This window comes from Coregonus lavaretus, assembly GCF_964263955.1.
Source record: "Coregonus lavaretus genome assembly, chromosome: 19".
Taxonomy (NCBI): Eukaryota; Metazoa; Chordata; class Actinopteri; order Salmoniformes; family Salmonidae; genus Coregonus; species Coregonus lavaretus.
Window position 1 is genome coordinate 25,344,382 of NC_140006.1, and position 27,715 is coordinate 25,372,096.

A 27,715-nucleotide genomic window follows, 5' to 3' on the forward strand; every position below is an offset into this window, starting at 1 on the left:
TAAGAAATCACCAAGCTCTTTTTTTCCTTAAAATTCCACTCACACTCTACACATCAAAGATCATTGCATAAGAGAGATGACAACTGAACGACTGATGCTAGATGAAATATACTATACAGTGAGGGAAAAAAGTATTTGATCCCCTGCTGATTTTATATGTTTGCCCACTGACAAAGAAATGATCAGTCTATAATTTTAATGGTAAGTTTATTTAAACAGTGAGAGACAGAATAACAAAAAAAAATCCAGAAAAACGCATGTCAAAAATGTTATAAATTGATTTGCATTTTAATGTGGGAAATAAGTATTTGACCCCCTCTCAATCAGAAAGATTTCTGGCTCCCAGGTGTCTTTTATACAGGTAACGAGCTGAGATTAGGAGCACACTCTTAAAGGGAGTGCCCCTAATCTCAGTTTGTTACCTGTATAAAAGACACCTGTCCACAGAAGCAATCAATCAATCAGATTCCAAACTCTCCACCATGGCCAAGACCAAAGAGCTCTCCAAGCATGTCAGGGACAAGATTGTAGACCTACACAAGGCTGGAATGGGCTACAAGACCATAGCCAAGCAGTTTGGTGAGAAGGTGACAACAGTTGGTGCGATTATTCGCAAATGGAAGAAACACAAAATAACTGTCAATCTCCCTCGGCCTGGGGCTCCATGGAAGATCTCACCTTGTGGAGTTGCAATGATCATGAGAACGGTGTGGAATCAGCCCAGAACTACACGGGAGGATCTTGTCAATGATCTCAAGGCAGCTGGGACCATAGTCACCAAGAAAACAATTGGTAACACACTACGCCGTGAAGGACTGAAATCCTGCAGCGCCCGCAAGGTCCCCCTGCTCAAGAAAGCACATATACAGGGCCGTCTGAAGTTTGCCAATGAACATCTGAATGATTCAGAGGAGAACTGGGTGAAAGTGTTGTGGTCAGATGAGACCAAAATCGAGCTCTTTGGTATCAACTCAACTCGCCATGTTTGGAGGAGGAGGAATGCTGCCTATGACCCCAAGAACACCATCCCCACCGTCAAACATGGAGGTGGAAACATTATGCTTTGGGGGTGTTTTTCTGCTAAGGGGACAGGACAACTTCACCACATCAAAGGGACGATGGACTGGGCCATGTACCGTCAAATCTTGGGTGAGATTTCCCTCAGCCAGGGCATTGAAAATGGATCGTGGATGGGTATTCCAGCATGACAATGACCCAAAACACACGGCCAAGGCAACAAAGGAGTGGCTCAAGAAGAAGCACATTAAGGTCCTGGAGTGGCCTAGCCAGTCTCTAGACCTTAATCCCATAGAACATCTGTGGAGGGAGCTGAAGGTTTGAGTTGCCAAACGTCAGCCTCGAAACCTTAATGACTTGGAGAAGATCTGCAAAGAGGAGTGGAACAAAATCCCTCCTGAGATGTGTGCAAACCTGGTGGCCAACTACAAGAAACGTCTGACCTCTGATTGCCAACAAGGGTTTTGCCACCAAGTACTAAGTCATGTTTTTCAGAGGGGTCAAATACTTATTTCCCTCATTAAAATGCAAATCAATTCATAACATTTTTGACATGCGTTTTTCTGGATTTCTTTTTTGTTATTCTGTCTCTCACTGTTCAAATAAACCTACCATTAAAATTATAGACTGATCATGTCTTTGTCAGTGGGCAAACGTACAAAATCAGCAGGGGATCAAATACTTTTTTCCCTCACTGTATCTATCCCCAAAATCATTTGATTTCTTTATATAATACATTTTTATTTTCGATAAAATCTGTATATTAAGTGTCACTCAAATTCTTATAAAATATACATTATATTCAACACCATCAATTAAAACCACAGATTTCTCACATCAATAAAAATAAAATCCAGATCTCCAGCACCACTAAACTGCATTAGCATTAACTCTAGAATGTTTGCACCTTTTTGTGTAGATCATTTGTAAAGCAACATAGTTATCTTGTTAATATGGTTATCATCATACAAAAGCTGAGGCAGAAATAAAAAGGTCCCCTTGCTCAAAGGGAGTGTTGAATGAAAACCAGGTCAAGGTATTTTCTTTTTTTTAATGTGAACTCAAACTGATCATGATCAAAAACGTATGGAAGGGTTAGAGAGAAACAAGATTGCCCTGCAATTGTATTATGTTGCCATGAAAACGGCATTTCCCTCCACTATAATTTATATAGATATAAAAAGATCATGATATGTCCTTGGAGGGTTGAAGAAGCTGCTGGTGTGTGTATGGTTTTGCTGCTGTGTCCACATTGCATTTTGCGACCTGTGAAGCTGGGTATATGTGCAATGCGGTGGATACTCCTTACACCTTGACTCATGGCAGTCGGGGAGAGGAGGGAGGGGAGGAGGAGGTGGAGGACGTGGATGTGGGGGACAAAGAGGATGAGTTGGAAGAGGGGGGGTTGGAGGAGGAAGAGGAAGAGGAAGATGAGCAGTAAGAGAAAGGGCTGGGTCGGCTATTTTGGGTTTGCGACGAGAGGGAAAGATTTTGACGTCTGTTATTGAGAGAAGGGCTAGAAGGGATGAGATGACTCAGATTAAGAGACGGGATGAAAGACTTGTGTGAGGAGGACGGGAAGGATGAAGGTGATTTAATAGGGTTAGACACAGAGTTAGGACCCGGCAATGACGTGTTTTTTCCAGAGCTTTGACAAAAGGCTGGGATCTTAGAAGCAGGTAAAGCAAGGAAAGAATGGTTACTATTCCCACCAGCTTTCTTTGTACTTCTGATGGCCTGCGAAACAAAGATGGCGGGAGACATGGAATGTCAAGAAAGGCAAAAGAAGGGTTATTATACAAAGATAAATAAACATCATGTTACAAAGCAAACAGATGGCATTAAAATACACTAAAAATAGATGATTCATTGAAAATATAAACAACCACAGTAAAACGGATGAAGTCAGGAAATGATCTAAAGGGTTAATGATGCCCACTAATTCACCAATTCAATGCACTAACTCATCATGCACATGCAATATTTATGACATAAATATCATGCTACTCAGGGTGAGATAAAGAGGGTTAAAGAATATTTGGACAGCTGACAGAGGGTGAATTTAGTTTGAGAATAGGTTTATTTGAGTTGCTTTAGTCTAAGGTTAGAGAAGCGCATTTGTTTGCAAAATGAAAATGCTTAATTCAAGGAGATGTTCAAAAAGTGAAGTGAATATATCTTTGGCAATCTTCTATCCTTGCCTCCATCTCCAAGTGAATGAAAGTTTCATGGTGAGCATGCTCAAGGAGCATATAGAGGTCAAGAGGGTACAGATGGTAAGTCAAAAGGTCTTGAAGACATAGGAGAACAAGACAGAGAATGCATGGATTCAACAAACATCCTATAATTGTACAGTTTCCAATGCTTCACATAAACACACTTCTCTACATCATGAAAGTGGTTGCTCCAAAACTTCCTGACACAGGCCATCTTATAGTAAAACTACCTGTCGAAACTGCTTCTGACTGCCCTGGAGCTTCTGAGCTTTTCCTCCTGGTTTGTCAGCTGACCCGGCTGGTTGCAGCCAGGACTTTGCAGATGCAGAAAGTGACATCCGACTTGAAGGAGAGCCACTGGTATTCTGTAAATAATCAAACAGACGAAAAGAAACACAAAAATTATACTGTATATTAGGGACGGATTGTGAAAACACCTAAGAGCCGAAGCAACAACAAAGACAGACCTGTATACAAAGATAAGATGACAGCATGCTTACAGTAGGTTTGTGATTCCCAAACTGGGGTACAAGTAGGGTTAGCTCCAGGGCGTAGCCTGAGACATTATCTGTAATGGTGGATTTTGTGTTCACCTGTATTTTATTTTGCACTTATAGTTTCACTTACTGTTTGGACATTAATAGTAAAAGCTAATGAAGTTATTTTACTATCAGTTGAGGACAAATTGTAATTGATGGTTAATAACAAAACAAACAAGATGTATTTATGGCTGTGAGGTATGACAGAGATGTTCTTATAAAGTTATAATGTTATTGCCTTTCATATAGGTTTTGGGTATATGTAGGGAGCTGGTGGGTCAAGTTAGGGATACACAACTTTTCCAAGTTTGGGAACCACTGACCAACTTGCACCAACTCTGAGAGCAGAGCATGCACAACGGAACCACAAGTACTGTATAAAGCCAGTCATTTTAAAGCCTGTCACTTTGATCCAGACAAAATTAACTGTTCAAAGTCCACAAAAACACATCATAGCAACCCAGATCCCAAGGGACAACAATCATGTCAGCTGACACCACAAAGACCGCTTATAAGCAGAGGTAGATCCCAGTTGTATCCCCAGCAACACCTGAAAAACATGTTAATCTTTACTGGTTAGAGGGTGGGAATCTACAAGGGACCCAGCCACCAGCCCAGCCCTCAGAGGGACCCAGCCACCAGTGCAGTGTTAGGGGGAAGCAGCTTTAAGAGAGACCTGTTTCTTGGAGCTGCTCATGATGGACGGCCTGGGAAGTTGTGGAAGCTGTGGTTTGGACTTCTTACTCTGAGGCTTCAGGGACTTAGAGACCTGAGGAGGGGCAGGCCTCTTAGAGGGACTGCCCTCCCTCTCTCGTTTGAGTTTCACAGCGGATGGAGTCTCTTCACAGGAGTCTATCTTAAGCGCAGAGGGGGTTATATTCTCCATGGTGATCTCTAGCTTTTCAATGGTCTCATCTAGACTGTTTATGGACTCGTAGGTGTTCTTACAGATCGCCTCTGTCCTGCGTTTAGAGTTTGACCGGGTGAGAGTGCTTGGTGACGTGACGTTTTTCACAGTGGTGAGGTGACTGGAGTCAGTTTGGGGTTTGCTGCTGCTGTTGCTCTCAAACCTCTTGGTCTCCTTCATGTGTCCGTCCCCCTCCTCCTCATCCTCATATACCACCACCTGGAGCGTCTTCTTGCCTGTTTTGGTCCCAGTGCGAATCGCTTGGCTGATGGCCGCCAGCTTATTTTTGGGGAACTTGAATTTGAGCTTATTTTTGGTCTCTGGTTTGCTGCCTTTTGAAGACTCTGTTTTAGACTGTTCTGGCGATGAGCACTCTGATGTACTCATCTGTTGCGCAACCACAGCAGGAGTATTACTGTGACCGCTTGCAGTGTTTTCTGTCACTGCTGTCTTGTTTGCCTGTTGTAGATCAGTGTTAGGCTTTACCTGAGGTACATTCTTCTCTGCCTCCTCGTTCTCCTCCTTGATACTCTCCTGGTGCAGCATCACATCCAGCTCCTCCTCACACTCAAAGATGGTGGACATACGCTTGTAGGCCGACCAGATGTCCATGGGCTCGTCGAATATGATGATCACAGGCTTCCTGTCAAAGCCACAGTGCTCCTCCTGGCTGACGCTGGTGGTGGTGTCGTTCCCCACCTTGAAGGTCTGAACCTCGGACCCGTTGGTACTACTTACTATCTCCTGGTACTGCCTAGTGGACAGAGCCTGCACTTTGTTGCTGGTTATCATCATGAAGGAGATGTTCTCAGGGGGAGGAGAGCCCTCCTTGTCTGGGAGGTCAGGGCTCAGGCTGCTTCCCTCCTCTACATACCGTGGTGCTCTGCCTCTGGATGACCTCAATACTACCTGTTGGCTCTGGCTGTCATCCAGGCTCACGCTCTCTACTGGTGGAGGAGACACTGGACTACCTGAAGCCTCCTGAACTATACGAGTCACAGGCTGGATTACTGGTACTGGTGGAGATGATGATGATGATGGTATACTGTTAGTAGGAGGAGTGCTCCGTTCGGTAGGTACAAGTAAGTCCTTCTTCTCTGCAGGTATTGGAGGACACACAGGTTCAGCTACCTCCTTTTTCTGACTCTGAACAGGATCCTTCAGGTCATTCTCATCTACGAGGCTCTCCTCACTATCTTCTCCAACTGCTAACTTCTGTGTTTTAGGAGGACAATCTTGGCTCTCCACCATTGAGTTACATGATACTAGAGGTGACTCGTCTGCTGTTAGTAACTCTGGCTGCTGGGAGTCAAGCGTATTTGTGTTTGCCACCTGTGAGGTGGACACTGTTCCCTCTCTGCCTTCTGATTGGTCTGTTCTTCCCGATGGAGGCTTTTCATTGGATATATGTTCCATAACATAATACATGACCTGGAAAAAAGGAGGGAAATATCTCTTAACATAAAAATATACAGGTAAATGCCAAAATAATGTAAACACTTGCGTAAATTAGGAATACAACGTATATTGAAAGCAGGTGCTTCTACACATGTGTGGTCCCTGAGTTAATTAAGCAATTAAAACATCCCATCATGCTTAGGGTCAGTTGCCCATTATTTTGGCTATCATGCTAGAAGAAGAGATCTCAGTGACTTTGAAAGAGGGATCTCAAAGGAGCATAGAGGGTTTAAAGTGTGTGTGTGTGTGTGTGTCTCAGTCACCAGATCTCAACCCAATTGAACCCTTATGGGAGATTTTGGAGCATCGCCTGAGACAGAGTTTTCCACGGCCACCATCAACAAAACACCAAATGATGGAATTTCTCGTGGAAGAATTGTGTCGCATCCCTCCAATAGTTCCAGACACTTGTAGAATCTATGCCAAGGCGCATTGAAGCCGTTCTGGCCCAATGCTCGTGGTGGCCCAACGCCCCATTAAGACACCTGATGTTGGTGTTTCCTTTATTTTGACAGTTACCTGTATACAGTATACTGTATTCAGACTGAGGAACATGGGTTATATGGGGATGAAAGACTTACCCTGGGACTCTTTGGAACAGTGTCAAATCTGTTAGCCATGGCAGCTAAGAGAGCATGCTTAGAGAACTAAGGGAAATGGAGTCAAGCACAATGTGATAAGAGAACAAAATATCAGATGCAGATTCATTCACGAAGCCAGGCAAGAACACTGCACAGTGTGAATGATTAGTCCGTAATCTCATAGTGGATGGGAATTGAAATTAATTGAAGATAATATCACACTTGGAAATCAAGAGACAACATTTTCCAAAACCAAGAGACACCATACATCTTTTATATGAGACATCAGCCAATTCTCTGAAAGGCAGAGATAACATGAAAGAGAGAAGAAAACACCATGAGAAGCACCAAACCTCCGGCCCCCAGGCCATTCCAGCAGCAATAGCTGAACACAGCACTGAGTGCCAGTCAGACCAGTGTTCAGAAGCACATTCAATCAAAAGCAAGCTTTAGATCCAAGCTTAGAACAGATTCAGAGGCTGATTAAGCTGTAAGCACAGACAGGCAGGTCCCAGATCAAATTAGTGTTAGAGGCCTAGATAAGCAGTGAGTGAGTTAAAAGCAATGAGTGCAGGCCTCAGATCAGACCATAGGCACACCACACACAGGGGGTTAGTAATAGGGCATCTGTTACCTTAGGGTCTTTGGGTGAGAGGGGGAGCTCTGGCTCTATCTGTCTGACTTGGGATGCAGTGCTTGTGAGGTCTACAACGCACCTTGTGCCTACATCACTAAGAGTGCACTTCTGAAACACCTGAGGAGGTCAAAGTGCACTGATTAGATCACAGATTCCAGATCGCATGACAAGGGCTCTGTGGCTGTACAACAAAGGCTGAGTTAAATATCAGACTAACTGATGTTTTTGGCTGCACTTATTATTGTTCACACAGACATTCCTCCATTGAACAACAGAAGGCAACATACAGCGTTGGTACCATGCCTCATGAGCTGAAATAAAAGATCCCAGGAATTTTCCATATGCACAAAAAGCTTATTTCTCTCAAATGTTGTGCACAAATTTCTTTACATCCCTGTTAGTGAGCATTTCTCCTTTGCTAAAATAATTCATCCAATTGGCAGGTGTGAAATATCAAGAAGCTGATTAAACAGCATGATCATTACACAGGTGCACATTGTGCTGGGGACAATAAAAGGCCACTTTAAAATGTGCAGTATTGTCAAACAACACAATGCCACAGATATGTCAAATCTTGAGGGAGTGTGCATTTGGAATGCTGACTGCAGGAATGTCCACCAGAGCTTTGCCAGAGAATGTAATCTTAATTTCTCTACCATTTTAGACAATTTGGCAGTACGTCCAACAGGCCTCACAACCACAGACCACGTGTAACCACGACAGCCCAGCACTTCCACATCCGGCTTCTTCACCTGCGGGATTGTCGCCAACCCGGACAGCTGATGAAACTGTGGGTTTGCACAACCAAAGAATTTCTGCATAAACTGTCAGAAACCGTCTCAGGGAAGCTCATCTGTGTGCTCGTCGTCCTCACCAGGGTCTTGACCTGACTGCAGTTCGGCGTCGTAACCGACTTCAATGGGCAAATGCTCAACTTCAATGGCCATTGGCACGCTGGAGCAGTGTGCTCTTCATGGATGAATTGCGGTTTCAACTGTACCTGGCAGATGGCTGACATCGTGTATGGCGTCGTGTGGACGAGCGGTTTGCTGATGTCAATGTTGTGAACAGAGTGCCTCATGGTGGCAGTGGGGTTATGGTATGGGTAGGCATAAGCTACGGACACGAACACAATTGCATTTTATCGATGGCAATTTGAATGCACAGAGATACATTGATGAGATCCTGAGGCCCATTGTCGTGCCATTCATCCGCCGTCATCACTTCATGTTTCAGCATGATAATGCACAGCCCCATGTGGCAAGGATCTGTACACAATTCCTGGAAGCTGAAAATGTCACCGTTCTTCCATGGCCTGCATACTCACCAGACATGTCACCCATTGAGCATGTTTGGGATGCTCTGGATTGACGTGTACGACAGCGTGTTCTAGTTCCAGCCAATATCCAGCAACTTCGCACAGCCATTGAAGAGCAGTGGGACAACATTCCACAGGCCACAATCAACAGCCTGATCAACTCTATGAAAAGATGTGTCGCTCTGCATGAGGTATCTGTGAGCAACAGATGCATATCTGTATTCCCAGTCATGTGAAATCCATAGGTCAGGGCCTAATGAATTTATTTCAATTGACTGATTTCCTTATATGAACTGTAACTCAGTAAAATCTTTGACATTTTTGCATGTTGCATTTATATTTTTGTTCAGTGTAGTAATGCATGTACACTAGTGTTAATGTTTATGTTAAAAAGGTCAAAAATTGACAAATGCTTTGTACATACACTATATATTCAAAAGTATGTGGACACCCCTTCAAATTAGTGGATTTGGCTATTTCAGCCATCCCCATTTCTGACAGGTGTATAAAACCGAGCACACCGCCATGCAATCTCCATAGACAAACGTTGGCAGTAGAACGGCCCGTACGTCATAGGATGCCACCTTTCCAACAAGTCAGCTTGTCAAATTTCGTTCGACGAGCAGGTGTCCACATACTTTTGGTCATGTAGTGTATTTGTGGTACGTATCTGACAGAGTGTTTATTTACCTGTAGTTCCTTCATGAATTTGTCCTCCTCTTCATCCTCTTCTTCTTCATCCTCCTCTTCCTCTGGCTCAGCTGAGGCTGTGATAAAAGATGTGGTTTCGGGCTTGGGCTTGACCTCTGGGGGCTGTCTGGTGGGTTTGGGACTGGGTTGAAGGAACACCTCCTCTTCATCGTCCTGAAGGGGATAGTAAAACACTGACTTGGACATTGGAAAACTTGACACAGCAAAACTGGCTTGGATAAATGTACACTCTATCCCCCACTAGGTAATGTGTGCATAGTCTGCAAACATTATTATTTATTTTTTACTTTTATTTTACTAGGCAAGTCAGTTAAGAACAAATTCTTATTTACAATGACTGCCTACACCGGCCAAACCCGGACCAATTGTGCGCCGCCCTATGGGACTCCCAATCACGGCCGGTTGTGATACAGGCTGGAATCGAACCAGGGGGTCTGTAGTGATGCCTCAAGCACTGAGATGTGGTGCCTTAGACCACTGCGCCACTCGGGAGCCTAAATACTAAATGCATACATTACCTCTACAACCACTGTGATTATTATTTGACCCTGCTGGTCATCTATGAACATTTGAACATCTTGGAGAAACATCTGGCCTTAATGGCCATGTACTGTTATAATCTCCACCCCGGCACAGCCAGAAGGGGATTGGCCACCCCTCAGAGCCTGGTTCTTCTCTAGGTTTCTTCCTAGGTTTCTGCCTTTCTAGGGAGTTTTTCCTAGCCACCGTGCTTCTACATCTGCATTGCATTGCTTGCTGTTTGGGGTTTTAGGCTGGGTTTCTGTATAGCACTTTGTGACATCTGCTGATGTAAAAAGGGCTTTATAAATACATTTGATTGATTGATTGAGTAAAGATTCCATTTGACTTGCAGTGTTACAAATAGTATGTACATGCATGTTGGGTCACATGTTGAATGCTTATTTCTAGACACTGAGGTTATCCTTTTGAAGACAAATGTCTGGGAATGCTGCTTGACTAGGGAAACTGCCAAACAAATGAGTCACACACCTGTGTGGTGGCGGCTTCCTTCCTGGTAGTAAAAACGACTTCTCCAGACCTCCCTGTGGTCAGCCCTGGGCTTGATGGTGAGGTGAAGAACCTCCGTGGTGGGGGCGGTGGAGGGGACTTCCCTGCTTTCTCTGGGCTGTTCCTCAGCTCTCTCTCCACACTGGGCCTGCGAGGCTTCTCAACTATAGGCCTGTGTGGTCGTTCAGGGCTGCCCTGTATAGTCATCTCAGCAGTCACATTAGCTGGCTGAGTGGGTTCTGTCAGATGACGACACACATACACAGACAATGTACTGTATACTGTATACAATGTACTGTGCTTTACAAAACGTAAATAAAAAATGATACTAATCCTAAACTGAACCCAAATAAAACATAACACATTTCCTTCCATAGTTTCCAACAATTTAATGGATCTATTAACTTCCATAGTTTCTTACCTGGAAGAGATGCCTCAGTAGGTTGAGGGACATCCACCTTATCTGGCAGTGGAGTGTTGAGGGGCATCTTTGGGTCTGGGAGGGTCTGGGGGAGAGATGGCTGGTCTGGAGCTAGTGGTGGATTGGGAGACTGAGAATCCCTCCTCCCCGTCTCGATCAACTCCAGGTCGGGGATGGCCCTCATCAGGCTGGCCTGGGCCTCCTGGAGAATCTGCTCAAACTCACTCCCAGCAGAGGTGGCTGATCTCTGTGGTGGCCTCCCCTCCTCCAGGTCAACCTCTCTCTCTGCAGTCTGTGGGGTGAGAGAGAGAGAGGCCCAGACATCTCAATTCATACAGATCGGAAATTGGACGCCTTTACTGAGATTACAGAAGCCTATGCTTAATCAGTTATACTATGCTCTATGATTATATTACACAGTAAGTAACAGACCACTGAGGTTTATAGATACACTCCAGCTCAACCCAAGACACCTTGTCTCTTTATTATATAATCGCTGAGATTATATTTCAGACGGATGACTACCTCAATGTCCATGACTCTGTTTTTGATGCTGCCCCTGTTGGTTTGGTTGTCTTCTGAGCCAGGTGGTTGTGTGGTGGTCTCAATGCTGCTGGCCGTGGGGGCTGGTCCATCTCCGCACCAGGGGATCACTCTCTTCTGCAGGGCTGGGCTGTTCTCCCGGCTGCAGGGACTGACCTTGGCCACGGTGGGGGAGTCTCGGCCATGGGTAGGGGTCAGCGGGGGGCTGGGGTGGTGGTGGTGCGGCAGGGCCGCTGAGTGCTGACACGGCTGCATGTTGACGGGAGAGCTCTTCACACGGTGGATGACGACAGGAGAGGTGGGGGCCATGTCTTGCCTGCCTGCGGGGTTCTGGCCCTGGAGCTGGGGTAGGGGCGGTCTGACAGAGGACCTGGGCTGGGGTTTGGGGGACTCCACGGTGAGGAGATTCTTCAGTGGGGGATCAGACTGGGCAATGGCAGGCTCTACAGTCCCCTCTATGGCTGCTTTGGCTGCTCCAGGCTCGTGATCGTGATGATGATTCTCTGTGACACATCTGAAGGGAATGCAACATGACTTTATTCGATTACTCAGATCATCAATCATCCTCTTACCTGGAGGATATACAGGGGCAGCATGTACCTTCTGAGACCGCTGAGAGCCTCTGTCAGGGCTTTGACCCTCTTAAGCATGCTGTCCATCTTGTGAGGCTCCTCCTTCAGAAAGCGCACCGCCTCTACCTCCCCACGCAGAACTGTCCGCATCTTCCCCTGCAGGCTGGGGAACTCACCTGACGAAGGTAGGGAGGGAGAGGGGGAGGGAGGGAGGAGGTAGTCAGGCCATAAATCCAAATGTTGTCACACATTCAATGAGGCGTCAGCTAACCCTTACCTTAAAACATTACATAACTGTCTGTGAATAACTATTGGATTTGATTAATGCTGCTACTGTAGCTGTGGAATACCTCCTGCTATCGGTAACTCTGAATCGCTTGCACAACATCTTCTACCTGTGGTCAGTGATGTGCTAACCTCTAACTGCAGCCCCAGACGGTGCTCACCTTTAAGCCCAGCCAAGGCCTCTCCCACCCTCCTGAGGTTGACAGCTCCCTCCTCCACGTCCCTAAGGGTGACTGACAGCTGACCTGGGCCAGAGGACAAGCCTTTTCTCAGACGGTCCACATACTCCTCTACCTCCCTGAGAGACATGTTAGGTTACACATCAGGCCATTACATTACAGTAAAACCAATGGTCATGCTTGGAATGACAAGGAAAGACATTGGAGATTGGCCCTATGTTATGATTGTGCTCACTGCTCAACTAATACAGTGAGGGAAAAAAGTATTTGATCCCCTGCTGATTTTGTACATTTGCCCACTGACAAAGAAATTATCAGTCTATAATTTTAATGGTAGGTTTATCTGAACAGTGAGAGACAGAATAACAACAAAATAATCCAGAAAAAACGTCAGCCTCGAAACCTTAATGACTTGGAGAAGATCTGCAAAGAGGAGTGGAACAAAATCCCTCCTGAGATGTGTGCAAACCTGGTGGCCAACTCCAAGAAACGTCTGACCTCTGTGACTGCCAACAAGGGTTTTGCCACCAAGTACTAAGTCATGTCTTGCAGAGGGGTCAAATACTTATTTCCCTCATTAAAATGCAAATCAATTTATAACATTTTTGACATGCGTTTTTCTGGATTTTGTTGTTGTTATTCTGTCTCTAACTGTTCAAATAAACCTACCATTAAAATTATAGACTGATCATGTCTTTGTCAGTGGGAAAACTTCTCATAGCCACTGTAGTTTTTGCATGACAATTTCAACTAATGTAATAACCAGCAATAGACAAGATGGCAGCAAACGTTGAGTTCAAGACATACAACTGATTTTCAAAATGTTGCAGTATAATGTTATAGACAAGATCATGTTTAAAAACATAAGCTTCCCATTACCCTTCTATCCAGTTTTAAGCTAGCCCTGATGTTATATCAGGAGGAGAGTTCAAACTTAAAGACACACTGTTGCTGACAGAGTAGAAACCTGTTTGACTTCCTCAGTCAGTAGCTGTTTGTTGACAACAGTCTGACAAGAGCAGTCTCGGTGTCAGCTGCTGCAATCAAATTACTCCACAGAAAAGAACACTCAAAACAGGTGTTTAACAGCCAGATGCAGAACAATGGCCATGACCAATGTAAAAGTATTTTAGTCAATTCATTTCCTGATGAAATGGTTAAGATGAATATAAAAGGACCATAACGGTTGGATTCTTTTGAAGGATAATGTTTCATCCAAAGTCACAAAGCAAGTACATGCATGTCTGGACCTACAAGGGACTCACTATCCATAAGAACTATGGTAAGCGTGAGAAAGTGTGGTAAATAGATGTTTCCCAATATCTGTTTTCCCACCCAAACAGTTCTCTCAAGATTACATAACAGCTATAAACAGTAGAGTGAGGGAAAAAGTATTTGATCCCCTGCTGATTTTGTACGTTTGCCCACTGACAAAGACATGATCAGTTCATAATTTTAATGGTAGGTTTATTTGAACAGTGAGAGACAGAATAACAACAACAAAATCCAGAAAAACGCATGTCAAAAATGTTATAAATTGATTTGCATTTCAATGAGGGAAATAAGTATTTGACCCCCTCTCAATCAGAAAGATTTCTGGCTCCCAGGTGTCTTTCATACAGGTAACGAGCTGAGATTAGGAGCACACTCTTAAAGGGAGTGCTCCTAATCTCAGTTTGTTACCTGTATAAAAAGACACTTGTCCACAGAAGCAATCAATCAATCAGATTCCGAACTCTCCACCATGGCCAAGACATAAGAGCTCTCCAGGGATGTCAGGGACAAGCTTGTAGACCTACACAAGGCTGGAATGGGCTACAAGACCATCGCCAAGCAGCTTGGTGAGAAGGTGACAACAGTTGGTGCGATTATTCGCAAATGGAAGAAACACAAAAGAACTGTCAATCTCCCTCGGCCTGGGGCTCCATGCAAGATCTCACCTCGTGGAGTTGCAAAGATCATGAGAACGGTGAGGAATCAGCCCAGAACTACACGTGAGGATCTTGTCAATGATCTCAAGGCAGCTGGGACCATAGTCACCAAGAAAATAATTGGTAACACACTACGCCGTGAAGGACTGAAATCCTGCAGCGCCCGCAAGGTCCCCCTGCTCAAGAAAGCATATATACAGGGCCGTCTGAAGTTTGCCAATGAACATCTGAATGATTCAGAGGAGAACTGGGTGAAAGTGTTGTGGTCAGATGAGACCAAAATCGAGCTCTTTGGCATCAACTCAACTCGCCGTGTTTGGAGGAGGAGGAATGCTGCCTATGACCCCAAGAACACCATCCCCACCGTCAAACATGGAGGTGGAAACATTATGCTTTGGGGGTGTTTTTCTGCTAAGGGGACAGGACAACTTCACCGCATCAAAGGGATGATGGACGGGGCCATGTACCGTCAAATCTTGGGTGAGAACCTCCTTCCCTCAGCCAGGGCATTGAAAATGGGTCGTGGATGGGTATTCCTGCATGACAATGACCCAAAACACACGGCCAAGGCAACAAAGGAGTGGCTCAAGAAGAAGCACATTAAGGTCCTGGAGTGGCCTAGCCAGTCTCCAGACCTTAATCCCATAGAAAATCTGTGGAGGGAGCTGAAGGTTCGAGTTGCCAAACGTCAGCCTCGAAACCTTAATGACTTGGAGAAGATCTGCAAAGAGGAGTGGAACAAAATCCCTCCTGAGATGTATGCAAACCTGGTGGCCAACTACAAGAAACGTCTGACCTCTGTGAGTGCCAACAAGGGTGTTGCCACCAAGTACTAAGTCATGTTTTGCAGAGGGGTCAAATACTTATTTCCCTCATTAAAATGCAAATCAATTCATAACATTTTTGACATGTGTTTTTCTGGATTTTGTTGTTGTTATTCTGTCTCTCACTGTTCAAATAAACCTACCATTAAAATTATAGACTGATCATCCATGCATTTGTTACTTCTAGGTTAGACTACTGCAATGCTCTATTTTCCGGCTACCCGGATAAAGCACTAAATAAACTTCAGTTAGTGCTAAATACGGCTGCTAGAATCCTGACTAGAACCAAGAAATTTGATCATATTACTCCAGTGCTAGCTTCCCTACACTGGCTTCCTGTTAAGGCAAGGGCTGATTTCAAGGTTTTACTGTTAACCTATAAAGCGTTACATGGGCTTGCTCCTACCTATCTTTCCGAGTTGGTCCTGCCGTACATACCAATACGTACGCTACGGTCACAAGACGCAGGCCTCCTAATTGTCCCTAGAATTTCTAAGCAAACAGCGGGAGGCAGGGCTTTCTCCTATAGATCTCCATTTTTATGGAACAGTCTGCCTACCCATGTGAGAGACGCAGACTCGGTCTCAACCTTTAAGTCTTTACTGAAGACTTATCTCTTCAGTAGGTCATATGATTGAGTGTAGTCTGGCCCAGGAGTGTGAAGGTGAACGGAAAGGCTGGAGCAACGAACAGCCCTTGCTGTCTCTGCCAGGCCGGTTCCCCTCTCCACTGGGGTTCTCTGCCTCTAACCCTGTTGCAGGGGCTGAGTCACTGGCTTGCTGGTGCTCTTTCATGCCGTCCCTGGGAGGGGTGCGTCACTTGAGTGGGTTGAGTTACTGACGTGATCTTCCTGTCTGGGTTGGCGCCCCCCCCTTGGTTTGTGCTGTGGTGGAGACCTCTGTGGGCTATACTCGGCCTTGTCTCAGGATTGTAAGTTGGTGGTTGGGGATATCCCTCTAGTGGTGCGGGGGCTGTGCTTTGGCGGAGTGGGTGGGGTTATATCCTTCCTGTTTGGCCCTGTCCGGGGGTTTCTTCGGATGGGGCCACAGTGTCTCCGGACCGCTCCTGTCTCAGCCTCCAGTATTTATGCTGCAGTAGTTTATGTGTCGGGGGGCTGGGGTTAGTTGGTTATACCTGGAGTACTTCTCCTGTCTTATCCAGTGTCCTGTGTGAATTTAAGTATGCTCTCTCTAATTCTCTCGTTCTCTCTTTCTCTCTGAGAACCTGAGCCCTAGGACCATACGTCAGGACTACCGGGCATGATGACACCTTGCTGTCCCCAGTCCGCCTGGCCTTGCTGCTATTCCAGTTTCAACTGTTCTGCCTGCGGCTACGAAACCCCTACCTGTCCCAGACCTGCTGTTTTCAACTCTTAATGATCGGCTATGAAAAGCCAACTGAGAGACCTGAGCCCTAGGACCATACGTCGGGACTACCGGCCGTGGTGACTCCTTGCTGTCCCCAGTCCGCCTGGCCTTGCTGCTATTCCAGTTTCAACTGTTCTGCCTGCGGTTATGGAACCCCTACCTGTCCCAGACCTGCTGTTTTCAACTCTTAATGATCGGCTATGAAAAGCCAACTGAGATTTATTCCTGATTATTATTTGACCATGCTTGTCACTTATGAACATTTTTGAACATCTTGGCATGGTTCTGTTATAATCTCCACCCGGCACAGTCAGAAGAGGACTGGCCACCCCTCATAGCCTGGTTCCTCTCTAGGTTTCTTCCTAGGTTTTCGCCTTTCTAGGGAGTTTTTCCTAGCCACCGTGCTTCTACACCTGCATTACTAGCTGTTTGGGGTTTTAGGCTGGGTTTCTGTACAGCACTTCGAGATATTAGCTGATGTAAGAAGGGCTATATAAAATAAAATTGATTGATTGATTGATTGATCATGTCTTTGTCAGTGGGAAAACTTCTCATAGCCACTGTAGTTTTTGCATGACAATTTCTCCTAATGTAATAACCAGCAATAGACAAGATGGCAGCAAACGTTGAGTTCAAGACATACAACTGATTTTCAAAATGTTGCAGTAAAATGTTATAGACAAGATCATGTTTAAAAACCTAAGCTTCCCATTACCCTTCTATCCAGTTTTAAGCTAGCCCTGATGTTATATCAGGAGGAGAGTTCAAACTTAAAGACACACTGTTGCTGACAGAGTAGAAACCTGTTTGACTTCCTCAGTCAGAAGCTGTTTGTTGACAACAGTCTGACAAGAGCAGTCTCGGTGTCAGCTGCTGCAATCAAATTACTCCACAGAAAAGAACACTCAAAACAGGTGTTTAACAGCCAGATGCAGAACAATGGCCATGACCAATGTAAAAGTATTTTAGTCAATTCATTTCCTGATGAAATGGTTAAGATGAACATAAAAGGACCATAACGGTTGGATTATTTTGAAGGGACAATGTTTCATCCAAAGTCACAAAGCAAGTACATGCATGTCTGGACCACTATCCAATATCTGTTTTCCCACCCAAAAAGTTCTCTCAAGATTACATAACAGCTATAAACAGTAGAGTGCGGGAAAAAAGTATTTGATCCCCTGCTGATTTTGTACGTTTGCCCACTGACAAAGACATGATCAGTCTATAATTTTAATGGTAGGTTTATTTGAACAGTGAGAGACAGAATAACAACATCAAAATCCAGAAAAACGCATGTCAAAAATGTTATAAATTGATTTGCATTTTAATTAGGGAAATAAGTATTTGACCCCTCTGCAAACATGACTTAGTACTTGGTGGCAAAACCCTTGTTGGCAATCACAGAGGTCAGACGTTTCTTGTAGTTGGCATCCAGGTTTGCACACATCTCAGGAGGGATTTTGTCCCACTCCTGTTTGCAGATCTTCTCCAAGTCATTAAGATTTCGAGGTTGACAACTCTAACCTTCAGCTCCCTCCACAGATTTTCTATGGGATTAAGGTCTGGAGACTGGCTAGGCCACTACAGGACCTTAATGTGCTTCTTCTTGAGCCACTCCTTTGTTGCCTTGGCCGTGTGTTTTGGGTCATTGTCATGCAGGAATACCCATCCACGACCCATTTTCAATGCCCTGGCTGAGGGAAGGAGGTTCTCACCCAAGATCTGACAGTACATGGCCCCGTCCATCATCCCTTTGATGCGGTGAAGTTGTCCTGTCCCCTTAGCAAAAAAACACCCCCAAAGCATAATGTTTCCACCTCCATGTTTGACGGTGGGGATGGTGTTCTTGGGGTCATAGGCAGCATTCCTCCTCCTCCAAACACGGCGAGTTGAGTTGATGCCAAAGAGCTCGATTTTGGTCTCATCTGACCACAACACTTTCACCCAGTTCTCCTCTGAATTTTTCAGATGTTCATTGGCAAATTTCAGACGGCCCTGTATATGTGCTTTCTTGAGCAGGGGGACCTTGCGGGCGCTGCTGGATTTCAGTCCTTCACGGCGTAGTGTGTTACCAATTGTTTTCTTGGTGACTATGGTCCCAGCTGCCTTGAGATCATTGACAAGATCCTCACGTGTAGTTCTGGGCTGATTCCTCACCGTTCTCATGATCATTGCAACTCCACAAGATGAGATCTTGCATGGAGCCCCAGGCAGAGGGAGATTGACAGTTCTTTTGTGTTTCTTCCATTTGCGAATAATCGGACAATCTGTTGTCACCTTCTCACCAAGCTGCTTGGCGATGGTCTTGTAGCCCATTCGAGCCTTGTGTAGGTCTACAATCTTGTCCCTGACATCCTTGGAGAGCTCTTTGGTCTTGGCCATAGTGGAGAGTTTGGAATCTGATTGATTGATTGCTTCTGTGGACAGGTGTCTTTTATACAGGTAACAAACTGAGATTAGGAGCACTCCCTTTAAGAGTGTGCTCCTAATCTCAGCTCGTTACCTGTATAAAAGACACCTGGGAGCCAGAAATCTTTCTGATTGAGAGGGGGTCAAATACTTATTTCCCTCATTAAAATGCAAATCAATTTATAACATTTTTGACGTGTTTTTCTGGATTTTTTTGTTGTTATTCTGTCTCTCACTGTTCAAATAAACCTACCATTAAAATTATAGACTGATCATTTCTTTGTCAGTGGGCAAACGTACAAAATCAGCAGGGGATCAAATACTTTTTTTCCCTCACTGTATATATACACATATTTTCTAACCCCCCCCAGTGAGCCTATTTCCAAGATTAATTTGGCCCAATGAGCTGACAATAGTAAAGTAAGACATTTGCTTTGACTCCATTACATTTCTCTCCTATCACAGTATATAACACAGTCCCCATAGATCACACACTAAACAGCCTCATTAGCATATTTAAACATTGTGCAACATTACTATCCATTTTTGGCAGAACGCCAATGACTCATTCCATAGCTGGGATACTGTATGTACCACATACTGGTCAGAGGAGGCTGGTGGGAGGAGCTACAGGAGGATGACTCATTGTTGCGTAACATTTAATATATCACTGGAATCTGTTCCGATTGCATAATCACAGTTGATTAATTAATCCCACTTTAGCTGAACCTAATTGCGTAATTATATTACTTCACATTCCAACATGAGATCACGCAGTTAGTTCACGCAGTTAGTTTCAGCAGCTGCAGTTTAGGCACATAAAAAAACTAATATGGCATCTGGAGCGGATTGCTATCGTCTGATTACTGTTTATTGTTTAAATTGTGAATGTTGAAAGGCTACCATAGCACATCGAATTAGAATTCTAATCCGATGCCTTAAGATCATAATACTTAATTAAGTATGCAAGTAAACAATTCATTGGACTGTGTATACCATGTGTATCCTAATAACCTGAAACTAAGATCATATTCTTTACTATTATTTGACAAGCACCAATGAGTGTACAAAAGTAAAATAGGCAAAAGAAAGTCAATGCCCTCATTAAACATCTATCCTGTCAATCAGTTTGTGGGTCTCTACAATACTTCCAAACCCTTACCTGAGCTGGGCCAGTACTCTCTCCTCCATGGCCAGGTACTTGTGTCTCTCCTCATCCACTGTGGTCCTCTGTCTCTGGGCAGGCTCTGTCTCATGCTGCTGTCTCTGTAGGGTCTCAGACATCACCCCAGCCAGCTCCTGCTCCGCTCTCTTCAGTATCACCCTCACACTGTCCTGATTCTGCATCTGTGGATGGATCATCACACACACTGGTCTCAGGACTCTCGGTGGTATTACAAACAGTCTATCTAATGGCTAATATACAGCTATGTGATGGATGAATGTGATGAATGTAATGGCTGAATTCGTTTTTTGGAGGACGACATAAAAACCTAATTAAGATATACTGTATATATGCAGATTTGGATGATCGTGATGTGTGCCTTGAGTACCCAAAGCTGTTGATCACATACAACCACACACCTCATAACAATATACTGTGTACGTGTACAGGTAACTGACAAAATAATGGAAACACTTGAGTACACGAGGGATAGAAAGTATATTGAAAGCAGGTTCTTCCAAACAGGTGTGGTTCCTGAGATAATTAAGCAATTAACATCCCATCATGCTTAGGGTCATGTATACAAATGCTGGGCAGGCCATTATTTTGGCTACCATGGCTATGCCCCCATAGGATGACAAGGCCCCCATCCACAGGGCACCAGTGGTCACTGAATGGTTTGATGAGCATGAAAATGATGTTAACCATATGCCACGGGGCTCTAAGTCACTAGATTTCAAACCAACTGAACACTTATGGGAGATTCTGGAGTGGCGCCTGAGACGGCGATTTCCACCACCATCAACAAAATACCAAATTATGGTGGAAAAATTGAATAATGGTGTCAAATCCCTCCAATAAAGTTCCAGACACTTGTAGAATCTATGCCAAGGTGCATTGAAGTTGTTCTTGCTCGTGGTGGCCCAACGCCCTATCAAGGCACTTTATTTTGGCGTTTCCTTTATTTTGGCAGAGTTACCTATTCATTGTATCTATGCAGATAACGGATGAATGTAATGAGCAGGTGGCTTGACTACCTGTAGCTGTCTGAGTTGGTGCAGCTGCTGTCGGAGATCAGTGACATTCCTCCTGACCGTGGTCAGTGTGACCTGCAGGGTGGGGTCAGGGGGAGGGGCCTGAGAGACTCGAGCACAGGAGGCATCTGCCAGGAGGGCAGGGCTTCTGGCTGCAGGAACTGGTGACACTCCTACACATCAGATCAGTTAGACACAACTCTATGAGTTACTGTAATGTGGAATAAAATAGGGCAGATACAACATAACTTTCAATATCCATGTATGGAACCATCAAAAACTAATACAAATTTGACTTTGTAACACTAATACAGTTGTGTAATAACAGTTACCTGCACTGTTGTTTACATGGAAAGGAGAAGCAGTCCTTCCATCTCTCTCAGCTGGCCCAATAGCAAGTGCATGCTGAACAAGGCCAGCAAGACTGGCGATCTGTTGTTCCATGGCCTTCATTCGCTCACTGCAAATAACAATACGTTTGGCCCAAAACAATAATGTGCTATGGAGTCCACAATACTGTGCTATATAGTTCATAATACTGTGCTATGTAGTTCATAATACTGTGTTACTGTGCTATATAGTTCATAATACTGTGCTATGTAGTTTACAATACAGCGCTATTTACTTCACAATACTGAGCTATGTAGTTCATAATACTGTGCTGTGTAGTTCACAATACAGCACTATGTAATTCATAATACTGTGCCATGTAGTTCACAATACAGTGCTATGTAGTGTATAACAATATTGTGTTATGTAGTACTGTGGTATGTAGTTCATTACATTTACATTTGAGTCATTTAGCAGACACTCTCATCCAGAACGATTTACAGTTAGTGAGTGCATACATTTTTCATACTGGCCCCCCGTGGGAAACGAACCCACAACCCTGGTGTTGCAAGCGCCATGCTCTACCAACTGAGCTACAGGGGACCCAAAATAAAACCCAAAATTCAAGTGGTAGTTAGCCTCAGACTGCCCAGCCTTGCTCTCTGTTATTTGTCTCACCTGGTCTGAGGGTCATTGGGGGTGAGGTGACCCTGCAACAATTTGTCCCCATGGTGCCCTGGGGGGAACTCCAGGAAAACAGGAGAGGAGGACACAGAGGACACACTACCCCTGGTCCTGTTCACCACCTCCACAGTATTACCATTACTCTCCCTCCGCAGGGACCGGCGAATAGGAGACCCTCTCTCCGGGGCCACAGGGCCGTGGTTGTCAATCCTCCTGACCTCATTCACTCTTAGAGGGGAAGGTGGTGGGGTTTTGGTGCCGAACGGCGGTAGTCCCTGGCTTTCCCCGTACCTCCGGGACTTCTGCCTGTAGAGGGAGTGCTGCTGCTCCGGGTTCTCTGTATAGGAGGCTGTGGACTTGACCGAGGCCCGGTGGAGGCTACCACCACCCATGTCGACCACGTCCCCCATGTGGCTGCTCCCCTGTGAGGAGGCGATACTCAGCCGGCCCTCCTGGACAGCGTAGGGGTCAGTGACGTTGACATACAGCTTGTCGGCACGCACCAGTGCCATACTCTTACTGCTCAGGTCCTCATCAGGTTTGACGTCTCTTCTCTCCAGGATGGCACTGGGGCAGGGGGTAACGGACCTGCTGGGTGGCCCGCAGGACATGCCGGCCCTGGGGAGGGTGGCACTGCCTGGCACCCCTCCCCCAGCCCGGTGGCCATAGGGGATCCTGGAGGGGGAGGAGGGCATGGAGCGGACCGTGGGGGGAGACATGGACCCCTGAATGGCGTGGACAGGACTGCGGGTGGATTGTAAAGTGTGGACAGGGCTATGACTTCCATACCGTATCTCCCTTGGTATCTGTAGACAGGAGGAAATTCAGAGAACATATAGTCTTAAAGTCAAAGGAAAGAGACTAGAAAATAATGCTACTACAAAACTTAATGAGCTATGCAGAGAGACTCTCAGTTATTAGGTTAGCGGTGTCTGTGTCCTCAACATTAAATCTATAAAAACATATTCTGTTGTCCCTGACTGTCATACATGTCAAAATATTGCTTTCAAAATGTCAAAACAGATGCTTATTCTGTCTACAATTGGACAAAGGCCATACACAAAGTCTGATAGAAACAGAGAGGAAAACCACATCCACAAAGGTTGAATGGTACCACAGCTAAACAACACTGTCTTTGCTGCACGGTCATGCCTCACCATGCAGAGTGCAGGACAAGATCAATATGCAGTATGAGTAACTCCCAACATTACCATTGCATTGACACATAATTCTCCCTGATCTGCATCTTTGTCTGTATTCACTTTAGAACCTTTTCACAACAACAATCCAAAAGATTGTTTACATCATACTGTCACATAAAATTGACTTGACACGATTCTGTAAAACAGTCCATGAATCAAGCAGTTTGTTGATGTGTAAAACAGACCTTTTTTACAAGGAGCAAGTGTGTGCCAAAGTTGAAAAATGTAAAAGCACACAAAGAAATGTAGGTAACAAGCTGTTTTCTTTGTAGTAATGGTGCAAGCATGACAATCATGAATCTGCGCTCTGTGTCTTCTCCCTGGCTCTCAGGGGCTGCGGTACAGTGAAGTAATCACTGCAACAATTATCATCTGGGTGATTTCTTTATAAAAATTCCAGGTTGCACAGCTATTATATGCCAGTAAAATGGTTGCACTGTAGAGCCCTGTGCATATCACTGTACTGCAGCTAATCTAAGCAAATGTAGGCTAATAATTGAGGAATATTTTTTTTTTTTAACTATTAGAAAAAAGGGTTTCAAAAGGGTTCTTCGGGTGTCCCAATAGGATAAAAAAATGTGGTTCCAGGTAGAACCCTTTTCGGTTCCAGGGAGAACTCTTTTGGGTTCCATGTATATAGAACCCTCTGTGGAAAGGGTTCTACCTGGAACCAAAAGGGTTCTACCTGGAACCAAAAATTGTTATTCAAAGGGTTCTCCTATGAGGACAGCCGAAAAACCTTTTTAGGTTCTAGATAGCACCTTTTTTTCTAAGAGTGTACATACACTTCAGATCATGTACTGTAGCAAATCTAAGCAAAAGTACAGTAGCCTAATAGTTGACTGTATTCTCAAGAATATACTTCTTATAGTACTCATACTCTTCCTAGTCTTCGTGCTAAATGCTTTACCTTCAGCAGTTCAGCAGATTTTAACATACCCCACGGGGGGCCAGTATAAAAAATAATAATATATGTATTCACTAACTGTAAGTCGCTCTGGATAAGAGCGTCTGCTAAATGACTAAAATGTAAATGTAAAAAAATGATAAGAGAGTTCTAGAACGGTTGCATGATGCAAGAGGGGAGTGAGCGAACTTGGCTTTCTGCTTTTTCATAGGGATTGTTTATTCACTCTTCATAAGGTGGCGTGTCATGACAGATATAACTGCAATTTGAATATTCTAGTATTAACCCTAGAGTCAAACAGGTGACCTAATTCACAACGACTGTGAATAAAGTGAAATAGAGTATTAAACCGACTGTATTTTTTATGCAAATAAGAGAGCAGCTCGTTCATACACAACATGCCATCTGCTATGTTTGCTATAGTTATAGTATTTTGTGCATAATTATAGCAGAATTATCTTCATGGCCTTTTGAGCTTAACATTGATACCACAATATTTCCACAACAAAGCAGACATACGTAGACATTTAACATACAGTCTTAGAACAAAGGGTTCCAAATGGGTTCTTCGACTGTCCCCATAGGATAACCGTTTTTGGTTCCAGGTAGAACTATTTTGGGTTCTATGTAGAACCCTCTGTGGAAAGGGTTCTACATGGAACTCAAAAGGGTTCTACCTGGAACCAAAAGGGTTCTACCTGGAACTAAAATGGGTTCTTCAAAGTGTTCTCCTATGGGGACAGCCGAAAAACCCTTTTAGGTTCTAGATAGCACCTTTTTTTCTAAGACTGTAGGCCTGCTACAATGGAAATATTTTGTATCTTGTTTTCCCCCATTAACCTTTTCTCAACCTGTGAAAAAACAACAGGAGTGCCTCAAACAGGAACTATTTTTAGAGCAAGGCATTATCAATGTTCTCTGCTCATACCCCAAAACACATGGCGAAACTCCATCTATGGAACAACATGCTGGGCTGACCACCAGTGGGTACAGTAATAAACTTAAACAAAGCCAAATTTTCATGCTGCGATGCATTCCAGACCAGTGCAAAAATGGTATCATCCTTCATCCACGGGCCTAATGGACTCTGTCTATTAGTGCATCTGAAGTGATCGCTCAGTGGAGAGGAAGATCTGCACTACTACTAACCTCACATAAATACTCTGATCTTACAGTGAGGTGAGTCTGATTTAAGGTGCGGGTTAAATCAAGTAGATCTATTTGTAAGTCGCTCTGGATAAGAGCGTCTGCTAAATGACGTAAATGTAAATGTAAAATGTAGATCGGAGGATCAATCTGCGGATGGTCAGGCAGGCTCTTCCTCTGGTGTTGCAACACAAGGTTCGACACGGTACGTCTATCCGTCAATCTAACAGGACGCTCTGGTTTCCAGAGCAACAGGACCTCGGATCCCTAGGCATTACTTCTCCTCAGACCACAACACAATGGGCTGAGAACAACACCCACCGAAGGAATTTGAGCTCTTTCCCAGTAGGATTACATGCCTCACAATCCCTCATGGCACCCTGGCTCCGTGATAAAGCTGATAGCTGGAAAAGAGACACTCTTCTCAAGCCTCTACGGCCCCATCCAGTGCCCAGTCCCTGACAGCTGCTGAGAAATATGATGCAAACATGCCAGTGTGTAAGGCAGCAGGATATGAACAACACAGGCTGCTACAGTCATTACACTTTGTCAGACATATCCAAACACAGCTTTATATATGGACTATGTCACTATATTGTAGACAGCCACTATCTGGAGAAAGAAACAAGATACAATATCATATGACTTTCAACAGTTTGTTGAGACACATCTTCAGTGGCTACGGTATTACTGTCCTCTGGCTTTCTTTCTATATGACATGAACTAACTCAGTGGCGGTCAATAATATCCTAACGTAACTATTTCATAGACAGTTTGTTGCTGTAATAGAAGTACAGAAGATTTCACTGTAAATACTTGTCATTTCTAATCCAGAATGGGAGCTTGCCTCGAAAGGATCAACATACAGTCAGTAGTACATTAGTGGCATGTAGCATGATTTCAATTCAGTCCAATATAGTGATCCTATAACATGGCTAATGTGATTATTGGAAAAAAGACAGTTATGAGAAGAGAGAGTTTATCATATTATCAGGATCATGGTATACTGACTGGTACTACAGGGAATTCCTGTCATGTGAGAGAGGAGCTCATGAAAACAAAAAGCTTGATCTTGTTACCTCAGAGTAAAACGAAAAGCGAATAGTAAAAAGACTGACATTTCCTAAAAAGGATCCAATTGAATCATGCTCGTCTGCCCAGTGGATTCTAGAGGCTCACGAGATATTGGTTCCTCTGACTAGGAATCTCAACATCAGCAGGAAACCAATGCAGGGGGGCATCATAACTGCTTATTAGGGTATACCCAAACACAGAAGAAAAACCCTGCTTCTTGTCCTGCTTCTGCTACAGTCGAGAATACACAAGGCTGCTTTTATCCCTGTGTGTGTCTCAGAATGATGAGCTAAGGGCCCCTGGCAGTGGTGTAAAGTACTTAAGTAGAACTACTTTAAAGTACTACTTAAGTAGTTTTTTGGGGGTATCTGTACTTTACTATTTATATTTCTGACAACTTTTACTTCAATACATTCCTATATAAATGTATGTACTGTTTACTACATACATTTTCCCTGACACCCAACATTTTTTTTTTTTTGAATACTTAGAAGGACAGGAAAATAGTCAAATTCATGCACTTATCAAGAGAACATCCCTGGTCAACCCTACTACCTCTGCGTGTGTTTAAACACACGCTTCGTTTGTAAATGATGTCTGAGTGTTGGAGTGTCCCCTCTGGCTATCCATACATTTAAAAAAAGAAAATGGTGCCATCTGATTTGCTTAATATAAGGAATTTGAAATGATTTATATTTTTTACTTTTGATACTTAAGTATATTTTAGCAATTATATTTACTTTTGATACTTAAGAATATTTAAAACCAATATTTTTTGACTTTTACTCAAGTAGTATTTTACTAGTTGACTTTTACTTTTACTTGAGTCATTTTCTATTAAGGTATCTTTACTTTTACTAAAGTATGACAATTGGGTACTTTTTCCACCACTGGCCCCTGGTTAGGGATTTAGGAGCGGAAGCTTCCTTGATGTCAAAGGTATTGCACTAGACAACTAGATTTAGGGGACTTAAGGGAGTTTGTGTGCTTGGCCGTGTTGCCATGCGGGCTCAGGCTTCACTCACCCTGCCGTCAGCATTGTTGGGCCTTGTGTTGCTGCGATTGAAGGCGTGTGCAGGGTCTTTGTGGTACACCTTCAGACAGCAGTGAGGTGTGATATTTCTGGAAAGAAGACAAACATGTCCAAAGTTACACTGGTTGAAGTAAACACAGGTTGTCGACATCTAACAGCATAACAGTGAACTCCACTCCACTGTATAATTGGA

General features: G+C 44.2%; 1 protein-coding gene across 1 annotated transcript in view; it reads right to left on the reverse strand.

Annotated features, from left to right (window-relative positions):
* Positions 1-2,334: 2,334 nt before the first annotated feature.
* Positions 2,335-27,715, reverse strand: part of LOC311146253 (sickle tail protein-like) — a gene marked incomplete at both ends in the record, with an annotated part of 66,279 nt that continues 40,898 nt past the window's right edge. Inside the window, 16 exons of the mRNA XM_084182754.1 lie at positions 2,335-2,754; positions 3,464-3,598; positions 4,449-6,110; positions 6,719-6,784; positions 7,353-7,472; positions 9,364-9,537; positions 10,396-10,652; positions 10,835-11,126; positions 11,360-11,891; positions 11,978-12,125; positions 12,396-12,532; positions 20,110-20,294; positions 21,150-21,319; positions 21,479-21,606; positions 22,155-22,966; positions 27,515-27,611. Of these exons, the coding sequence (XP_084038880.1) occupies positions 2,335-2,754; positions 3,464-3,598; positions 4,449-6,110; positions 6,719-6,784; positions 7,353-7,472; positions 9,364-9,537; positions 10,396-10,652; positions 10,835-11,126; positions 11,360-11,891; positions 11,978-12,125; positions 12,396-12,532; positions 20,110-20,294; positions 21,150-21,319; positions 21,479-21,606; positions 22,155-22,966; positions 27,515-27,611 (5,335 nt within the window). The remainder of the gene's footprint in view (positions 2,755-3,463; positions 3,599-4,448; positions 6,111-6,718; positions 6,785-7,352; positions 7,473-9,363; positions 9,538-10,395; positions 10,653-10,834; positions 11,127-11,359; positions 11,892-11,977; positions 12,126-12,395; positions 12,533-20,109; positions 20,295-21,149; positions 21,320-21,478; positions 21,607-22,154; positions 22,967-27,514; positions 27,612-27,715) is intronic.